This window comes from Terrapene carolina, unplaced genomic scaffold (assembly GCF_002925995.2).
Source record: "Terrapene carolina triunguis isolate 2854851 unplaced genomic scaffold, T_m_triunguis-2.0 Scaffold62, whole genome shotgun sequence".
NCBI lineage: Eukaryota > Metazoa > Chordata > Testudines > Emydidae > Terrapene > Terrapene triunguis.
This window is the reverse complement of record NW_020664413.1, coordinates 65,080,225-65,097,508: the sequence shown is the minus strand read 5'-3', so window position 1 is coordinate 65,097,508 and position 17,284 is coordinate 65,080,225. Positions and strand designations below refer to the sequence as shown.

At 46.5% G+C, this 17,284-nt stretch overlaps 1 protein-coding gene across 5 annotated transcripts in view; it reads left to right on the top strand.

Moving 5' to 3' along the window:
• Positions 1–17,027, top strand: part of FN1 (fibronectin 1) — a 67,807-nt gene extending 50,780 nt beyond the window's left edge. For 2 of the 5 annotated variants that reach the window (XM_024206877.3, XM_024206874.3), the window contains 14 exons: positions 1,385–1,654; positions 3,980–4,167; positions 5,751–5,838; positions 6,076–6,252; positions 7,354–7,443; positions 7,694–7,873; positions 8,637–8,726; positions 9,672–10,123; positions 11,065–11,203; positions 12,334–12,498; positions 13,737–13,862; positions 14,659–14,765; positions 15,641–15,751; positions 16,228–17,027. In XM_024206877.3, the coding sequence (XP_024062645.2) occupies positions 1,385–1,654; positions 3,980–4,167; positions 5,751–5,838; positions 6,076–6,252; positions 7,354–7,443; positions 7,694–7,873; positions 8,637–8,726; positions 9,672–10,123; positions 11,065–11,203; positions 12,334–12,498; positions 13,737–13,862; positions 14,659–14,765; positions 15,641–15,751; positions 16,228–16,302 (2,258 nt within the window). In that variant the 3' untranslated portion in view covers positions 16,303–17,027. The remainder of the gene's footprint in view (positions 1–1,384; positions 1,655–3,979; positions 4,168–5,750; positions 5,839–6,075; positions 6,253–7,353; positions 7,444–7,693; positions 7,874–8,636; positions 8,727–9,671; positions 10,124–11,064; positions 11,204–12,333; positions 12,499–13,736; positions 13,863–14,658; positions 14,766–15,640; positions 15,752–16,227) is intronic. The other 3 variants (XM_024206879.3, XM_024206876.3, XM_024206878.3) reach the window with 2 other exon arrangements.
• The last annotated feature ends 257 nt before the right edge of the window (positions 17,028–17,284 follow it).

Below are 17,284 nucleotides of genomic sequence, written 5' to 3'. Positions count from 1 at the left end.
CTAGAGCTGGAGGGCAAAGGTGGTTTTAGAGGGCTAGATTTTAACTTGGAGCATTTGCCAGAGCGAGGGAGTAAGAACCCACTTTACACCCTTTTGTAGGCCACTAGACTTTGGGACCAGGTATGCAAAAGTAAGCATGACTTACACACCCGATTGCTCACTCCCGAGAGCAGCTGGGTGGGCAATGGGCGGCGTCTTGGCCCATCTGTCTGCGTACTGGCCTGCTGGTACTACTTGGGGAGCAAGGAGACAGCAGGGAAGAACCTGTCACTTAGAGGGGTGTTTCTAATGCTCAGTGTCTCCCAGGGCTACTCCTGGTGCATCATGGTTTATGAACCTGTCCTTGCTCAGGCCCGCCTGTAAAGCCACAATCTAACCCAAATAACTATAAAACTATGGTTATAGCAGAACAGGAATTTTCTTGAAGTGTTGCATAGGCGTATGGCACGAGCTGCATCAGTCTTAAGCCAAAAGTTTCCTGTAAAATCACCTTTGCTAACCTTAAAGCGTAGGGAATGCAGGTCTATAGGGCTAACATCACATTGCAAAACAGTGGCTCTGTGAATCATTATGAAGATTAATTCATATCTGATGATTACGGGCCCAATCTTCAGCAGGTGTAAATGTGGATAGCTCCACAGAAGTCCTCACCGGAGCTGTGCGTATTTACCCTGGCTTACGATCTTACGCTCAAGTGTAATCGAATGAGAAGACGACAATGAGGGGCTCTAATTTGTGGGTATATTTGTGAGATCGTTGTGTGTATATGGGCATCCCATGCACGCTCGTTACAAAGCCAAAGGTTTCTATTGATTTAGAATATAATCGACGTAGTCATTTGCTATTGTTACAAATGATTTAATTGGATGTTAATTTATGAAAGAAAATCGCGGGACTGATGCTCCTCGGCCTCGTACGGTTACTTACACTAGTGAAGAGTGAGCGCAACAGGGGTGTAAAAGGCTACGAAATCAGAATGGTGGGGCCTGATTTCAATGCACACCAAGGCACCTTACCTCCCTGGGCCAGTGGAAAGGAGACTCATAGCGGGTGCAAATTACATTTCTGGCACTTTAAGGCCTTTCTGTCCGAGCCGAGTGGCGTAAAGGGGCCTTAGTGTAAACGAGAATCAGACACATGGTGGGGTGAAATATTGGCCTTATTCAAGTCCATGGCAAAACTCCTATGGACTTCAGTGGGGCTGAGATTTCACCCATTGCGTTTTACACTCACTAAGCAGAGGTGTAAAGATCTGTGCAAGGCAGGGGAGAATCGGGCACCTGCAAACCTGAAGACTGCTTTGCATGTAATCAAAATGCTTTTTTCCCCCCTCCCCACAACCTGCTTTTATCACATAACCTCTTACCGTTAATTTGCCTAACAGACATTGACCGCCCTAAAGGACTGACATTCACTGAGGTGGATGTCGATTCCATCAAAATTGCTTGGGAAAGCCCCCAGGGGCAAGTCACCAGCTATAGGGTGACCTACTCAAGCCCTGAGGATGGAATCCATGAGCTAGTGCCCGCCCCCGACGGTGAAGACGACACTGCCGAGCTGCATGGCCTCAGGCCCGGTTCTGAGTACACTGTCAGCATCGTTGCCTTGCACAATGACCTGGAGAGCCAGCCCCTGATCGGGACCCAGTCCACAGGTACACCTCTGTCTACACCGCCCAGCAGGCCAGAGCAACCATGGCTTAAGCCCTGGTGGTTCCTGTGTCCTTCTGTGTGCAACTGGTGCCTGGCTGCGGGAGAACCTCCATAGGAGCCTGGGGGATATTTGCTATTGAGAGGGGACTTAGTTTGGTTGGAGAGGTGGATGATGCTTGAAGATTACTAAGTATTTATTAAGTAAACCTCTAGAAGGGCCACATCACAGATACCTCAGAGCAGGCATCTTCCATCCCCTTTTAGCCCCTGTCCCTACCGATCCTAGTGCAATTCAGGGGGTGATCTGGTCCCCGGCACACATTAGAGCAGCCTAGCCTGAGCAGACAGTAACAGTCCTCAAGGAGCCATCCCAGGAGCGTATCACACACTAGCCACACCCCCTCCTCTCTTGGGATGCCCAGGATGGCAGTGGCAGGACCAGGGACAGATGATATCAAGGGCAAAGGGTGGTTTCCTGTCCCTTTTGTGCTGCTAGGACAGCGCAGAAGGAATGGATCGGAGGCCAGGACCCATCCTTTAAACATATATATTCTTTCAGGTCAGTCCCTGCTATACCTATAGGCCACTTAGCCCTTTTGTACCCCAAGTGCGTCCCAATCCCTCTTTGGCATTGCTCTGAAAGAGCTGCTGTATGCTCACGGCCTGCCCCCAGCTTCATTTGCACCTTTCCCACAACAGGGTAAAGGTAGGCTCCCTTCAAAAGAGGGCCTCCAGTACCTAACCATCCGGTCCTCGTTTCAAGGGTACAACAGGAGAGATAAGATTGTTCAAGCATCCGATGCCTGACATGGAGTCCATGAAAAGTTCCATCAAGAGAGGCCTAGACACTCTCTGGCTCTGGATATTGCAGGTTACCTTGTTTGCTGTCTCACAGCTACAACTGTGCTTCATTGACCACATCCATGCTGGTGTGATACACTCTTTCACGGGAGCATGGCCGTCCCGCTAGAGACCACATCAGAGCCAGATCCTGCTAGATCCATTGATTAAACTTTTAGTAACCAATCTCCTCTATGGAATAAGAGAAACATGTGCACACACGCACGCACACACAAAATAATTACCGTTTCCTCGTATATTGATTTAGAATTTTCCTCTTGCTAAATAATTCCCAATTCACACCAGTGGTCGTATAAATTTCAACTGGGTCTTTGTTCAAGAAATGGGAACCGGAACTATTATGGGAGCTCTGTCTGCTGCCAGCAATCTGAAATCTACTGCAGAGTTTCCCACGTTGCCAGCCAAGTCCTGATAGCACTGTACAATCGACACCTCCATTAATTTGCAAATGAAAAGCTGACATTAAAATTCCCTGAGTGCAGGGAATTTTATGGATCTTAATTTACAGATTAATATAAAAAAGAAATCTTGGACAGGCTGTTTATACCTGTCATAAACGTAAACAATAGTTCTTAAACCACTGTCTGGGTTTACCCTTTTGGGACCCTTTTACAAAGCTATTGGAGTTCTGTTGATTTTCATGGGCTTTGAATGAGGACCTATTTCAGTAAGCAAGGGAGAATTGCATTGTATCTACATGCTGTACTATCAGAGTGGTTTGCAGCACCGTGGTAATGGTGGGCATGATGGTAAGCTATATATTCTGTTGTAGACCAAGAATGACAACTAATAAGACAATCAATATGTCCCATGGTGCTTCTATTTCTTCAGTTTATAGGAACCAAATGATTTCTTCTAAAAAGTTCTTTATTCAAGCATTGAGTTTATTAGCTCAGGAAGATATCGTATGTAAACAGCATTATGGCTTTCACAGCCCTGAGTCTCCACTGCCTTGTGTAGTCTCTACACCTGTGTAGGTGGCTGTCAAATGCTCCTATTTGGCCGTGGCGGTATTTTTACATCCTCTCTGTACTCACTGGGCCTTCTGCTCCACTCTCATGCCCTTGTACATCTGGAGTAACTCTGTAGAGGTCAGTGGAGTTAGACAAGCTGCAAGGCAGTGGTGAAACTGACCTAAAATATCATGTTGGGGGCATGAAGAGTAGAGAAAGGCAGAAGAGGAACGGACATAGAGACTGACCTACTGAATGTATGCACCACCAAAGCCAGCTTTTCTGGAGAGAAGTAGCATCACAGATTTGGGCATCCAAATCTGATCCTTGAACACCTTAGCTCCTAGGGATACGGTGACGGGATCCAATAGCTACCCAAGATAGATCATTACCCTAGGCCCTTGCTTGTGTATTTCACACCTAGGACTATTTCATACTCATGATTGATAAATGCTATCTTGATTGGTGCCATGTTCTTCCAAACTAACAGTTGTCTAATTACAATTTTCACAGCGATTCCTCCTCCAACAAACCTGCAGTTTGTTCAGGTAACTCCAACCAGCCTGAAAGTCAACTGGAACGCGCCCAACGTTCGTCTCACTGGCTACAGGGTGCGAGTGAATCCCAAGGAAAAGACGGGGCCGATGAAAGAAATCAACCTCGCCCCAGACAGCACATTTGCTGTTGTGTCGGGATTAATGGTGACTTTTTGATCTTTCATTTTAACGGGTGCGGCCTGGGAGGGGGGATGTTGGATTTCTTAAGCAATTTAAAAATGCTTTGGGCCAGAACTGCAGCAGGGGTAAATCAGCAGAGCTCCTGCCAATCCGGACTTTGTTTTAAGTCTGGTTAGCTGTGGAGCATAGTCCCTTGGATCCCAATAGTTAAAAGACAGTGGATCTGTCTGCTTAAACTGGAGTCTGCCTGTCCCCTCTTCACGCCGCCCCTTCCAATACAGCCTGGGGACTTCTCCGGCAAATATGCGTCTGTCATACACAAGCTACTGGGCTCGTTACCAGAGCAATGGTGAAATTCTCTGGCTGGTGTTATGCAGGAGGTCAGACTAGAGGCTCTAACGGTCCCTTCTGGCCTTAGACTCAGTGAATCTATTGACCATTTTTTTGGAAGCTTCTGAATAATTTGCAAAAATTAAAATTTTTCATTAAATTCATTTTCAAACCTGAATTGGGCCAGTTCCAGCTGCTCTAAATTGAATTAGTTCCAGTGGAGTCAAGGGCTGCTGATCTGACCCCAGTTAAACGGCGATCTGGAACTTCCATTGAAATTTTTCTCAAAGCAGAGCACTCTTTGGTAGTACAATGTTTCTGTTAGCATTAGGTAGCTCAGTCCATATATTACCTTCTTCTCAGGAATCCTAAGCTTCTGCAGCCCAGAGATGGCTTCCTGCCCCCAAAACCTCAGAGCCATCCAGGTTTCCACTGTAATTTCTTCTGCTTCCATGTGTGTGGGGGAGGGCTGGCTCAGTGGTTTGAGCATTGGCTTACTAAACCCAGGGTTATGAGTTCAATCCTTGAGGGGGGGATTTAGTTGGGGATTGGTCCTGCTTTGAGCAGGGGGTTGGACTAGATGACCTCCTGAGGTCCCTTCCAACCCTGATATTCTATGATTCTACTACTGTTATAGATCCGGAAATGCTGTAAGCGGATAATCACATAACTTTTTTCTTTAGCCAGCTATCTGGCCAGCAAATATTATGGTTGTACTCCAGTATATACTTAGCACTGCTGGCCAACATTCATGAAGGATCTTGGGTTCCTAGTACTGGCTGCCCTTGCTCTACCAGGCTTCCCAGTTCAATTTTTTTCATATATTTATTTCAAATACATTTTCAAAGTTAAGGTTTCAAGCAGTTGCTAATAACAGTTTCAGCCTAAATGTGGTTTGCTGGGGGGAGGGGGGAGAGGGAAACAGGGGCCTGATTCAATTCTGACTTGCGTCTGTTTTATACCAAAGTAACACCATTGACTTGAACTGAGTTATGCCAGTTTAACTGAGATGAAAATCAGATCTCACTTTTTTTTATTTTTGCATTTAACTGGAAGTAAATCTAACCCTCCTGGTGATTTTGAGCTCACTTGATTTCTATTTTTTTTTTTAAGAGTTTCATGTTTAAATAGGACATCCATGGTGACTAACCAATGTGAATCTACTAACTTCTCGATTAGCTCATGCTTGTTTCCCTGTGTCCCAGCTTTACCTGCTTTTCTGAAGATCAGACATTCCATGTAGCTCCCTGATCATTGTATAACTTGGTTATTTCTAGGTGGCAACCAAGTATGAAGTCAGTGTGTATGCTCTGAAGGACTCTCTGACTAGCCAGCCAGCCCATGGTGTGGTCACCACCCTCGAGAGTAAGCAATCCTACTTTACAAATAGCAGCAGGTGCTATGCATGGAGTCAATGGGTTAAGTCCTGCGTAAGGACCTAGCAGATGCAACTGAGTGAAGACATCATCAGCATGTAGCCCTTTAAAAATAGTTGATGAATTTCAAAGATTCTTTTAGGGGATTTTTTCTTGTAGCCCTCCCCTACCCCCTGCCAAATCATTGCTTCTGCCCGTTATACTGATCTCAGATCCTTCTGTGCAGATATCAGCCCTCCCCGCAGAGCCCGTGTGACAGATGTTACCGAGACAACCGTCACAATCACCTGGCGCACCAAGACAGAAACTATCACCGGTTTCCAGGTTGAAGCCATCCCAGCAGATAGCCAGAGCCCCATTCAACGGACCATTAGCCCTGATGTTAGATCCTCCACCATCACCGGTAAATGAGATTCTTCATCAGACCGTCTCTTCTGCATTGTAATATCTTCCAGTGACCAGGCTCATCGGAGATACATTTGGTTGCTAATCTGTACTGGGGATACCTTGGTGGGAATGGAGCTCAGGTGGAATTTAGGTGCCCCGTCATGCTGATCTTCTAACACACATACACATTATCTTGAGAACCCTCATTAAAGCCTTTGATCCTACCAAGCCCTCTGAGAGCAGATTGAAGATAACAGACGTTCCTTGCATGGAGGGGTTATAGAATCTGGCCCTGATTTGATGGGAGCGCAGGAAAATAGTCTTGTGAGCGTTCATATTTTGTCTGAGGATGGAAGTGTTTTCCAGAGCAGCTGCTAAGGAAGTGCACTTTTTCAGACCATTAATACTCTTGAGTACTGGATTTTTCACTTGCACTTTGCAGACCTTGTTTCACATCATGATCAGAGCCTTCTTAGTCGGTCCAGAGGTCCAGTTGCCTGATTTCATGCAGGACTGATCTTTCTAGACCATCTCCATTAGGAACCTTCTAAGATCTGAATAGATCTCCAGTGACTATCATTTCACGACCCTCTTGGTTCCATTCCCTAGATCATCTTTCCATTCATGTTTTCTGCTGGTTCCACTGGTATATTGTTTCGCTTTTCCATTCATTATTCCTACCCTGATCATTGAGAACTAATGAGAACAATGTCCCCATCTCCTTGTAGCAACCCTTTATGCACTGATTGGTCACAGTTTTGTGCCCTGTATCTGAAGCTAAGGGAGAGCAATGGTGGGAGGAGGATGAATACCCTGTTAGAAGATGTGTATTTCTTGGATAAAGGTAATAACCATCTCGGATTTATGAGTGGGATTTTCAAAAGCACTCGGCATGGACCTAACTCTGCCCCCATTGACTTCAGCGGGAGCAAAGTTAAGCCAACAGGGTGCTTTTGAAAAATCTCACCCCTAATTCTTTGCAGGTCTACAGCCAACACACCCAGCCTGGGCATTAAGAACTAGTTAGATTCTACCTGTAGCAGTGATTGCAGCAGCTTTCTGTATCACTTTTTAACCAGGCAAGGCTGAAACTGTAATATTTCTACTCTAATTCCAGGCTTGCAACCAGGCACGGACTATAAGATCTACCTTTACACCGTGAACGAGAATGCCCGCAGTTCCCCTGTAGTGATTGATGCTTCCACCGGTAAATGGCACTTCTTGTTTCTTTTACATCTGAACAGAAATTATACTTGTGCTTTCCTTGACTTTGATCTTATCTGTAGTTTACTGCATTTTACAGCCTTATTTTTCCCTCTTTGAGCATGAAGTGGATTATCGTCAGCAGGTGACTGCAGTCCATGGAAACCCGTCATTTGTCTTCAGCCCTCAGGGCAGGGGAGATGAAGTCATGTTTGCTTTTACCACATTCATTAACTGATTTTGTTTGCTCTTAGCCATCGATGCTCCTTCCAATCTGCGCTTCCTCACAACCACAAGCAACTCCCTGCTGATTGCTTGGCAGCCGCCCCGTGCCCGGGTCACGGGCTACATCCTCAGATATGAGAGACCTGGCACACAGCCCAAGGAGCTGATCCCTCGCCCCCACGCCGGCACCACGGAGGCCACTCTTACCGGTACGTCTGTTCCATTTGGGAGTTCATCTGGTTCATGCCCCCTGCACTGAACTGAGAATCTCACTTAGATGGTGGCAATCCCCATGTGATCCAGCAGGGGGGTCAGGAGGTGTACGGTTACCAGCACCACGGGTCTTGGCCCAGGTGGGGATCAGACACTGTGGAGCTGTGCATGTGGGCAGAGCCTGGGATCCACTCCATCCCCACCACGTGCCAGCCAGTGCCACTGAGCAGGCACTGAAGGACAAATAATCTGTACCAGGTAAAGGGCTGGTGCAGATTACACCCTGCTAGAGCAAGGAGAAGCCAAAGACGACGATGTAGTCTCAAGTTGCAGTGGGGGAGGTTTAGGTTGGATATTAGGAAAAATGTTTTCACTAGGAGGGTGGTGATGCCCTGGAATGGGTTACCTAGGGAGGTGGTGGAATCTCCTTCCTTAGAAGTTTTTAAGGTCAGGCTTGACAAAGCCCTGGCTGGGATGATTTAGTTGGGAATTGGTCCTGCTTTGAGCAGGGGGTTGGACTAGATGACCTTCTGAGGTCCCTTCCAACCCTGATATTCTATGATTACATAAGGAAACCTAAATGGATTCTTTGTGCTTAGTACGACTCTGATTGGAAAGTGCATTTTATTTGTGCAGAAAGCTCTAGTATTAGAAACCATAGCAGGGAGCGAAACCTTGAGGAGTCTCTGTTTAGCTATCCCAGACTCATTTTGTAATTAGGGGTTTCCTCAAGCATGAGGTCATTCTGTTCCTCCCCAGGTCTGGAGCCAGGAACCGAATACACCATCTACATCATTGCTGTGAAGAACAATCAGAGGAGCGAGCCATTGGTTGGCAGGAAAAAGACAGGTAAAATAATGTTCCGGTCCACCCGGAGGGGAGAAGTTGACCTCTCCTCATTGGGGAATTAGAGTCTCAGCCCTGGGGGTAATGTCTTCTCCAGAGGGCTAATTTTATAACATTGCTTAAAATATCCTTTTCACGGGTGTATGTTCTTAATCAAATACAAGCTTTCCCTAAGTGACAAGCTGCTTGTAGAAAGTAAGCATTTTTCCTTCATTTTCTTTTTCTTCCTTAAAAAGAGGGATACATTTTCATAAGCAGGGGTTCTGCAACGGACGAGGCGATCTGCTGAACAATGCAAAGCACAGTTCAGTGGACTCCGACACTGAGGACCTGAGATTGCATTCAGTTTGTTTCTTCCTTTCAACCATAATGAAATGAAAGCTAACACTCACTTTTCCTTCTTGCCTGTGATGGGCTCAGTGGGAGAAGCCCACATAGATGGAAGCTGTTCATTTGGTGCACACTTTTGATACATTTGAATTTGTCTGACTTTGTGTCCTGTCTGTGAGGCGCTGCAAGGAGAACGTAGCCAGTAAAATCTCTGTCATCCAGCTGGAGACCTCAGTAACATACGAGGGAATCCCTTCGCACATGCCCAAGGTTCTCTTCAATTGATAGACTACGAATGTCTATTGCAATCACCTCTTGTTTTCTTAATTTGCGCATTGGTGGCTTCTCTGGGCGCAGTGACCATAGCTTTGCCTCAATAGTATGAAAATTAATTATTTCTCTTACCCTCCCCACACTTCAAAATATAGATATAAAAAAATAGCCTCTGTAGCGTAATCCCAGAGAGGTCAAAAAAAGTGTGCTGTACTCGTGGGAGAATTGCTAACCTTTAATTGCTTTGAGCGCTTTACAGCATTCACTGTAGTTGCCTAGTTTATCATAACTAATGCTGGGGCTTAAGGTGCTTTGCTTTATTGCTTCTAACCTTTCTCTGGCTAGATGAGCTCCCGCAGCTGGTAACCCTGCCGCACCCCAACCAAGGCGGACCGGAGATTCTGGACGTACCTTCGACTGTGGAGAGGACTGGAAATGGTATCCAACTTCCAGGCACCAGTGGCCAGCAAACACTAGTGAACCAGGGACAGCAAGTCTTCTTTGAGGAACATGGTTTTAGAAGGACCACCGCTCCCACCACAGCAACTCCCATTAGGCACCGGCCGAGACTGCAGACACCAGATGTGGACGAAGAAATCAACCTCAGTAACAGGTACCCAGTCCCGAGAGTGGACTCGGTTGAGCAGTCATTCCCTCACTTACCAGGGTCCAGGCGCAATGACACCACAGGCCAGGAAGCTCTTTCTCAGACAACCATCTCTTGGAGGCCCCTGCTGGAGAGCTCTGAATACGTCATCTCTTGCCAACCAGTCGGCACCGACGAACAGCCTTTACAGGTAATCGATTGGTTTTTCTCAGATGCACTGTGAATGCTGCCACGCTATTGGAGTTGACTACAGCAGTCCTCAGACATTTAAGGAGACAGGACCTTGGGATTCTAGCTTCCCGTGGTTGCATTGTAGAGTTGATATAAGCGAGTTCTGGTTCTAAGATTCCATCTGCAACCATCCTAGGTAACTTCTATTTGCCACTTCACCGTGTAGTATTAGCAGCCTTGCCAGGTTAACGCTGTTTTAGCCTCTGGCTGAGGGCAGGCCCTGAGGGTGGCACTGTGCCTGAGGGAGAAATGAGGGTATATTAGCTAAAACAGAAAGACCCCGGGGCTCTGTTTGCACTTCTCCGTAAGAAAGTGCTAATACAGCGAAGGAGATGCTTGGGGATTTTATCCTATAAAAATGCTTAAGAAGAGACCGAGACAAGGTGGTGGAATCTCCATCACCGGAGGGCTTTAAGAACAGGTTAGACAAACAGCTGTCAGGGAGGGTCTAGATAATACATAAACCTGCCTCAGTGCAGGGGGCTGAACTCACTTACTGAGGTCCCTTCCAGTCCTACACTTCTATGGTACTATGAAATTCAGTAGTGGAATGAGGCAGCCAAGTTAATATTGCTGGTCTAAAGATGGTCTTGTGGCTAAAGTAAAACCCTGGGAATTTCGGGGATTTGGGTTCTGTTCCTGTTCTACTACAGACTTCCTGGGTGATATGGGGCAAGTCACTTCACCTTTGTCTAAAACTGAGATCGTAGTAGATCCCTACTTCACCATGGGACATGGAGGCTGAATTCATTGATATTTGTTAGGCACTCTGGGATCCACGGGACTGGGCCCCATTTTGCTAGACACGGTACAATCACGTATGAAGACTCCAGCCTTACCCTCCTGCAGCCTAAGAAGCATACTCTTGCTAAAGCCAATTTTGTGGTGATGTACTTGCAGTTCAGAGTTCCTGGAACTTCCTCTTCTGCTACCCTGACCGGCCTTACTAGAGGTGCCACCTACAACATCATCGTGGAGGCACTGAAAGATCGTAGGAGACACAAAGTTCTGGAGGAGGTTGTCACAGTGGGCAATGCTGGTAGGTTAAAGCTAAACAGTCTGGGCAAAACTCTGCCTTACACCTCTTACCCACAGCCCGGATCTCACCGGGCACTCGCTAGGCCGCAGTGCAATAGGTTAGGAGCACCCTGTTTCCTCGTTTCACATCTTATTTACAACGGACACTAAAGAAACAGTTCTTTCTGGTTCTGTGGCGCAGATGACTATGCAGTATACTGACTCGATGATAAGAGCTCAGGCTAGTCTACTGCCTGAATGTGCATTGAGAGCGAGGTGGGTGCCGACCAACTTCTGGTGGTGAAAGGGACTGTCCTAGCAGAAGTCAGAGGTGCTAGGCCTGTGATAATGCCAGTGTCATGGCCAACATTCCCACCCAACATCGAATTACTGGAACCAAAATAATGTACCTACCATGACAAAGGGGTTACTCTGAGTCCACCTTCTCCTCCCTGTCTCTCCGGTGACCAACGGATGGCAATTGGCCAGATGAATTGCTGTGTCATCTCCCTGGTTAATTGAGTTGCCTTCTGGGAGGCTGTCTTTGGGCCACAGGGTCCAGCTATCCCTGCCTGACAGCTGTGGTGTAACCAACACCTCTGCTGGGTGTAAATCGCCTGGCATGTTCGCTGTATACGGGCAAACTGGCTGGGTAGAGTCCGACTCCACATGGGCAGACTTTGGGACCTTACATGAGCAAGATCCCTCCCTCAGGTATACCTTCTCCTCTGTCACTTGAGGTTTCGTTCTGTGCCAGAGTTCAGCTCGAGCCCCTGTAGACCCAGCACGCCTGAAATGTATCACTCCCCCATTGTGCATCACAGAATCCAAACGCCCACTGCTCCGTGCGAGTTCAGCACGTTGCTTTGTAAAGGTGGGTTAGTTAGATCATTGCTTTCCAGTAGCGAATGCAAAATGTGTGCGTGCTTGAAACCTGGCAGGTAAAAATGAAAATAACTTTCACCTATGAAGTTTTTACCATCACTCTACTGCTCTGCCAAAAGCACCTGTAAATAAATGCTAGGGAGGCTGTTATGCTGACAGCGCAGCTAAGCGAATGCTCCATCACTATTGGGAATGTGCATTCAGTTATGACCGTTCTTCTAGGTTTGTATCCCTGTGTATAACGCCTCTTTGTTCTCTTCTTTCCAGTGTCTGAAGGAGTGAACCAGCCAACCGACGACACGTGTTATGATACTTACACTGGCTCCTTCTACTCCATTGGAGAGGAATGGGAGCGATTGTCTGAAACGGGCTTTAAACTCTGGTGCCAGTGCTTAGGCTTTGGCAGTGGTCATTTCAGATGTGATTCATCTAGTGAGTAGCTTGCTTTTGTCCATCCCTGCAGACCGCTAAACTCCATGCCTAATTAGCACCAACGGCATGTTTGGCAGATGCAATCTGACCCAAACATGAAGCAAATAAATGCACACACTAGTACATGTTTTGCATCATCGAATGATGGAAAACTGGTTAACTGTGGTTGAACTTGGCAGGTTATCCAGTCCTGCTGTTCACTGTATAAGCAATGGTCATGTTTGTATTTATCTGTAATGCTTCTGTGAGGAAATTAACATTTTCCCTTCCATTGCTAGGTGAGTCCAGTTAATGCTTGAAAATGAGAGATTGCGTGTCTAAAGTAGATCAGAACAGTCATTTAAGGAAACAACCCTGCATAATTAAATATATTTGATCTCTAAATCCTAACTTTATCCATCAGCACAATGGATTTGATACAACTCCCATTAAGTTGACTTGTGACCAAAGTTTGGTTTGAATGTACCGTCAGAACACCTTGAGGCTGGCAATCAGCCAGCATTGCCAAACAAACAGCACCACTGCACTCGCATGTAGTTTGAGTCTTCGCAGGACTTGGGCTTACGTAGACAATAGTCAGCTGAAGGGTCGGGGATGAAACAAAGTCAACGCCATTAAGTGGTTCTATAGGGCGTGTGTCTTACTGATTTAAATTGTGCTTTATATTACAAAGGAAGCAAAGCAAAAAGGGAATTTCTATGTTGTATGTAGCTTTGAGAGTAATTGCTACAAGGAAGACATTTTTTTCACAGGTCTAATCGTTCTATTACATCATTTGGTACACGAGGTTTAACTGTTGTTTTCCCATTATCGGTGTGAAATGACTATACTGTGTATTTACTTCTTTAAAAGACAAGTACATTTCTTCCCCGCCTCTCTCCAGTGCCTGTTTAATTAAGCTTCCTTTTTATGTAGTTCCAGGGATTCCCTACGAATGACATTTTTAAATTCTTTCCCACCCCTTCCTTCCTGGAGAGGCTCCTCCACCTTTCCCCAATCTAAAATGGCCCCTCTCCCGCGTAAAGTTCTAGTTTCAGATCGACAGCTGGGAAAAGGAGGGACAACTCTGCTCACATCCAGAGAGTTGTGCCCGTTTACACCAGCCATGGATTTCTCCTTGGACTTCTCCCTCCTCCCCTTTGGCTGGCCCATGAGGCTTCACAGATCAATTCTCTGCCCCTTAAGCAACAGGCCTGTGTAGAGTAACCACCTGACTGTTGTTCCTCTGGTTCATTCAGAATGGTGCCACGACAACGGGGTGAACTACAAGATCGGGGAGAAGTGGGACCGCCAGGGCGAGGGCGGCCAGATGATGAGCTGCACGTGTCTTGGCAACGGAAAGGGAGAATTCAAGTGTGACCCGCGTATGTCCCTTCACATTGACGTTAATTCTCAGTTTCAGGCTTTCATCTTATCTGTGCTCTTAGCATCTTGCCATTGTGACACAGAGTGGGTGGAACCTAAGTACGGTTAAAATGGGCCTGTTTTCCTCTGTGTAACACGGCACTCCATGGTGGGTGAACAGTAGGGGGGACTCAAGCTAGAATCTCTGGCTTTTAGAGCATGAACTAAACGACCCTTCTCTGTTAGACAAGGCTGTAGCAGGCTCATCAACCTCCAGGCCCGCCAACAGGGCGGGCAAAGGAGACAATTGCCCAGGGGCTGGGGGGATTTAAAAGGGCCCAGGGGCCCCTGGCCACTGCTGCGGTAGCAGTGATGGCCGCCAGGAGCCCCGGCCCTTTTAAATCGCCCGGGAGGGCCGCAGGGTCCTTACGGACCCGCGTGACACTCTGGGCCCTGTACTTTGGGGGGCCCCACTGACCAGCGCAGTCGGTCCCGGAAGTGACGGCATATCATCACTTCCACCCCAGGCCCTGCCCCCACGCCCCAGGGACGCCCTGGCCCTGGGGCCCGGAATTGCTCTTGGATGGCCGGGACAGAGCACTGCATTGCCTTACAGATGATGAGTAAACGGAGTGCTTTAAATCAATTGACTCCCCCAACGCCAATCAATGAGTCATTGGCAGAACTGGAGACGGGAGCTTGGCCTCCTGGGTTCTTGCTCTAGCCGCCCCACCGCCCTACCCCCAAAGTCCTAATCCTTAAAAGCAAATATAGACCATGTGACGGAATCTTGCTTCTTCCTCTGATTCTCCGCAGACGAGGCAACATGCTATGACGATGGTAAGATGTACCACGTAGGAGAACAGTGGCAGAAAGAGTACCTTGGTGCCATCTGCTCCTGTACTTGTTACGGAGGACAGCAGGTAGGCAGAACTAGTCTGGCATGTTAATCCTGATGTGATGATGCATATTACTGGGAAACCAGTGGGGGAAATGTGACATGTTATTAATAGCTTGCTAAAACCTTAGACGTTTAAGTTTGAGTCAGCAATTACATGACCAGGGAATGCTGTCACCTCTGAAATAAACACTTGGAAAGGCCCTTCCCCCACAAAATCAGAGATGAATGTCAAGAAAAGTCAAAGTTGGTTGCCTTTGTGCCTCTCCCAGCTTTGCAAACACGTCCAGTACATCAACTAGAGATTCTCAAACTCTGGCCACAAGCCCTTAGTGGTGGTCTCTGAAGATAGGGGCTAGCTCATCCTCCTTTCCAGCTGCTGAATTATACATACTTTCCGAACACTTTTCCAGCTAAGCAGTTGCTGCGTGGACAGTTACATGCTCACACAGTGGTCGGGGAGAGGGGAGTGGGACATGTAAGTGGGGGAGGTGTTCATGAAACAGTCTCACTGTTGAAATGCAGCCCACGCTGGAAAAGTCTGAGAACCCCACTGCAGACTTACTTAAACCAACCCCCTACACTCCTCACCTGTGAATCAAAGGGTGTCCACGTTAGTGTCACACACAGCCAGAAGAGAGGCCGGTAGCAAGAAAAGCAACGAATGGGAATGCATAAGGAGGAAGGTAAAGCGGAGACCAGTCCCTACTTTAACTTCACACCATCTTCTACTTCCTTGCGGTGTGACTCATCACTGTTACGCTGGTGTCAAACCGGAGTAGCTTCATCGATGTCAGTGCAGTTTCCCCAGGGATGAAATCTGATTTGTGTATAAAGTATTAACGTCATCTGTCATGAGGATCCTTGGAAACAGTATCTGATTGAGGTGTGTTTCTCTAGGGCTGGCGCTGTGACAACTGTCGCAGACCTGGTGCTGAGACGGCCCCCGAAGGCGCTGCTGGCCACTCATACACGCAGTTTTCACAGAGATACCACCAGAGCACAAATACTGTACGTATAGAGACCCCATGTCCATTCGTTACGAGCCTTGCCTGGGGTGTGAGGGGGGAAGAGTGTATTACCCACAACTCTTGTTGTTAATAATCATAGATTAGAACCGCTTGCAGATTTCCATTTGTTCTGCAGTTGACACAAAATCTTTAAAGCCTTATTCAGCAAAGAACTTAAGCACATGCCTAAATTTTAAGCACGCGCTTAAGGTTGTTGATTATAATGGGACTTAATCACAGGTTTAAGTCTCACTACATGCTTTAGTACTTTGCTGGATTGAGGCCCTAAATAATGTGAGCTCTTCTCCATTCCAAACCTTCACATACTAGGGCAGATCAATAGAATGTTTTGTAGTGAGAATTCTAAACAGCTGCAAATGCAAGGAGTTTGGCTGCATTTCTCAGCTGAGATTACTACGTTACAGCACTTGTTTTTTACAGTATTGAGCACTAACTGGTTTCCTTTCCTCCCGACAGAATGTCAATTGCCCAATTGAGTGCTTCATGCCCTTAGATGTACAGGCAGACACACAACATCGACCAGGAAAGTAACATTCAGCAAGTCTTACACCATCAACAACAAAAATCTATCCACCAAGATGACCATCCAAACGAGTGATGCTAGCAAAACCAGATCTTTAAGAATGGCCTTCTGCTCCGGAGTCACTTTCCCAGCTTAAGCTCAACTCACAGCTTCTCCAAGCATCATTCTTGGCGCGTTTCAGACTTTTCTCATGATTGATAGCAGTGTGTATTGTTTTGTTTTTCTCAGTGTTTGATACCGTTCAGTATTTTCAAATGAAAAAAAGATACTAAATTGTGAATTCGTTGGGGATCAAAATAATACCGGGGCAGGGGGAGTAAATGGGATGGAAGGCTCCCTTGCCATGCCAACAAAAACGACACTACTAACGTTGAGAGGAAGGAAAGTCCACTGAACTCTTATGCTTTCACCTGAGCGTGCAGCCAGCAATAACCTAAGTGACTGCATACCCCATCACTGTGATATTTAAAATATGCACAGTCCTAATTCTTTCTAAATGATCCTATTATTTTTCTAGCTGTATCTTTGTATCTCATACTGTTATTTATCAGTTTTGTTCCCCATCCCTCAAGTGTTTTTATATGGGAAAAAATGTATTGAAGAAACTTAGTATGCAGTTGATAAAGAGGAATTTGGTGTAATTATGATTGGTGATTATTTTTTATACTGTAAGTGCCAAAGCTTTACTACTGTGGAAAGACAACTCTTTTAATAAAAAGATTTACAAACCAAACGTGTGGCTAGTGATTTTTTATTTTTGTTGTTGCAAGGGGGTTCAGGGAAAGAAGGTGTACGCTGAACTGAAATAGCTTTGCCTTTGGAAAGAAGAGGGGACAGCCGTCTTTCTGCCATATGAAGTTGAAAATAGGAGAATATTTGTTGATCATTTTCTTAAAGAAAGTAGCATAGAAAACATTATTTGAATTACAGTAGCCCCTAAAGCAGGGGTCGGCACCCTTTCAGAAGTGGTGTGCCGAGTCTTCATTTATT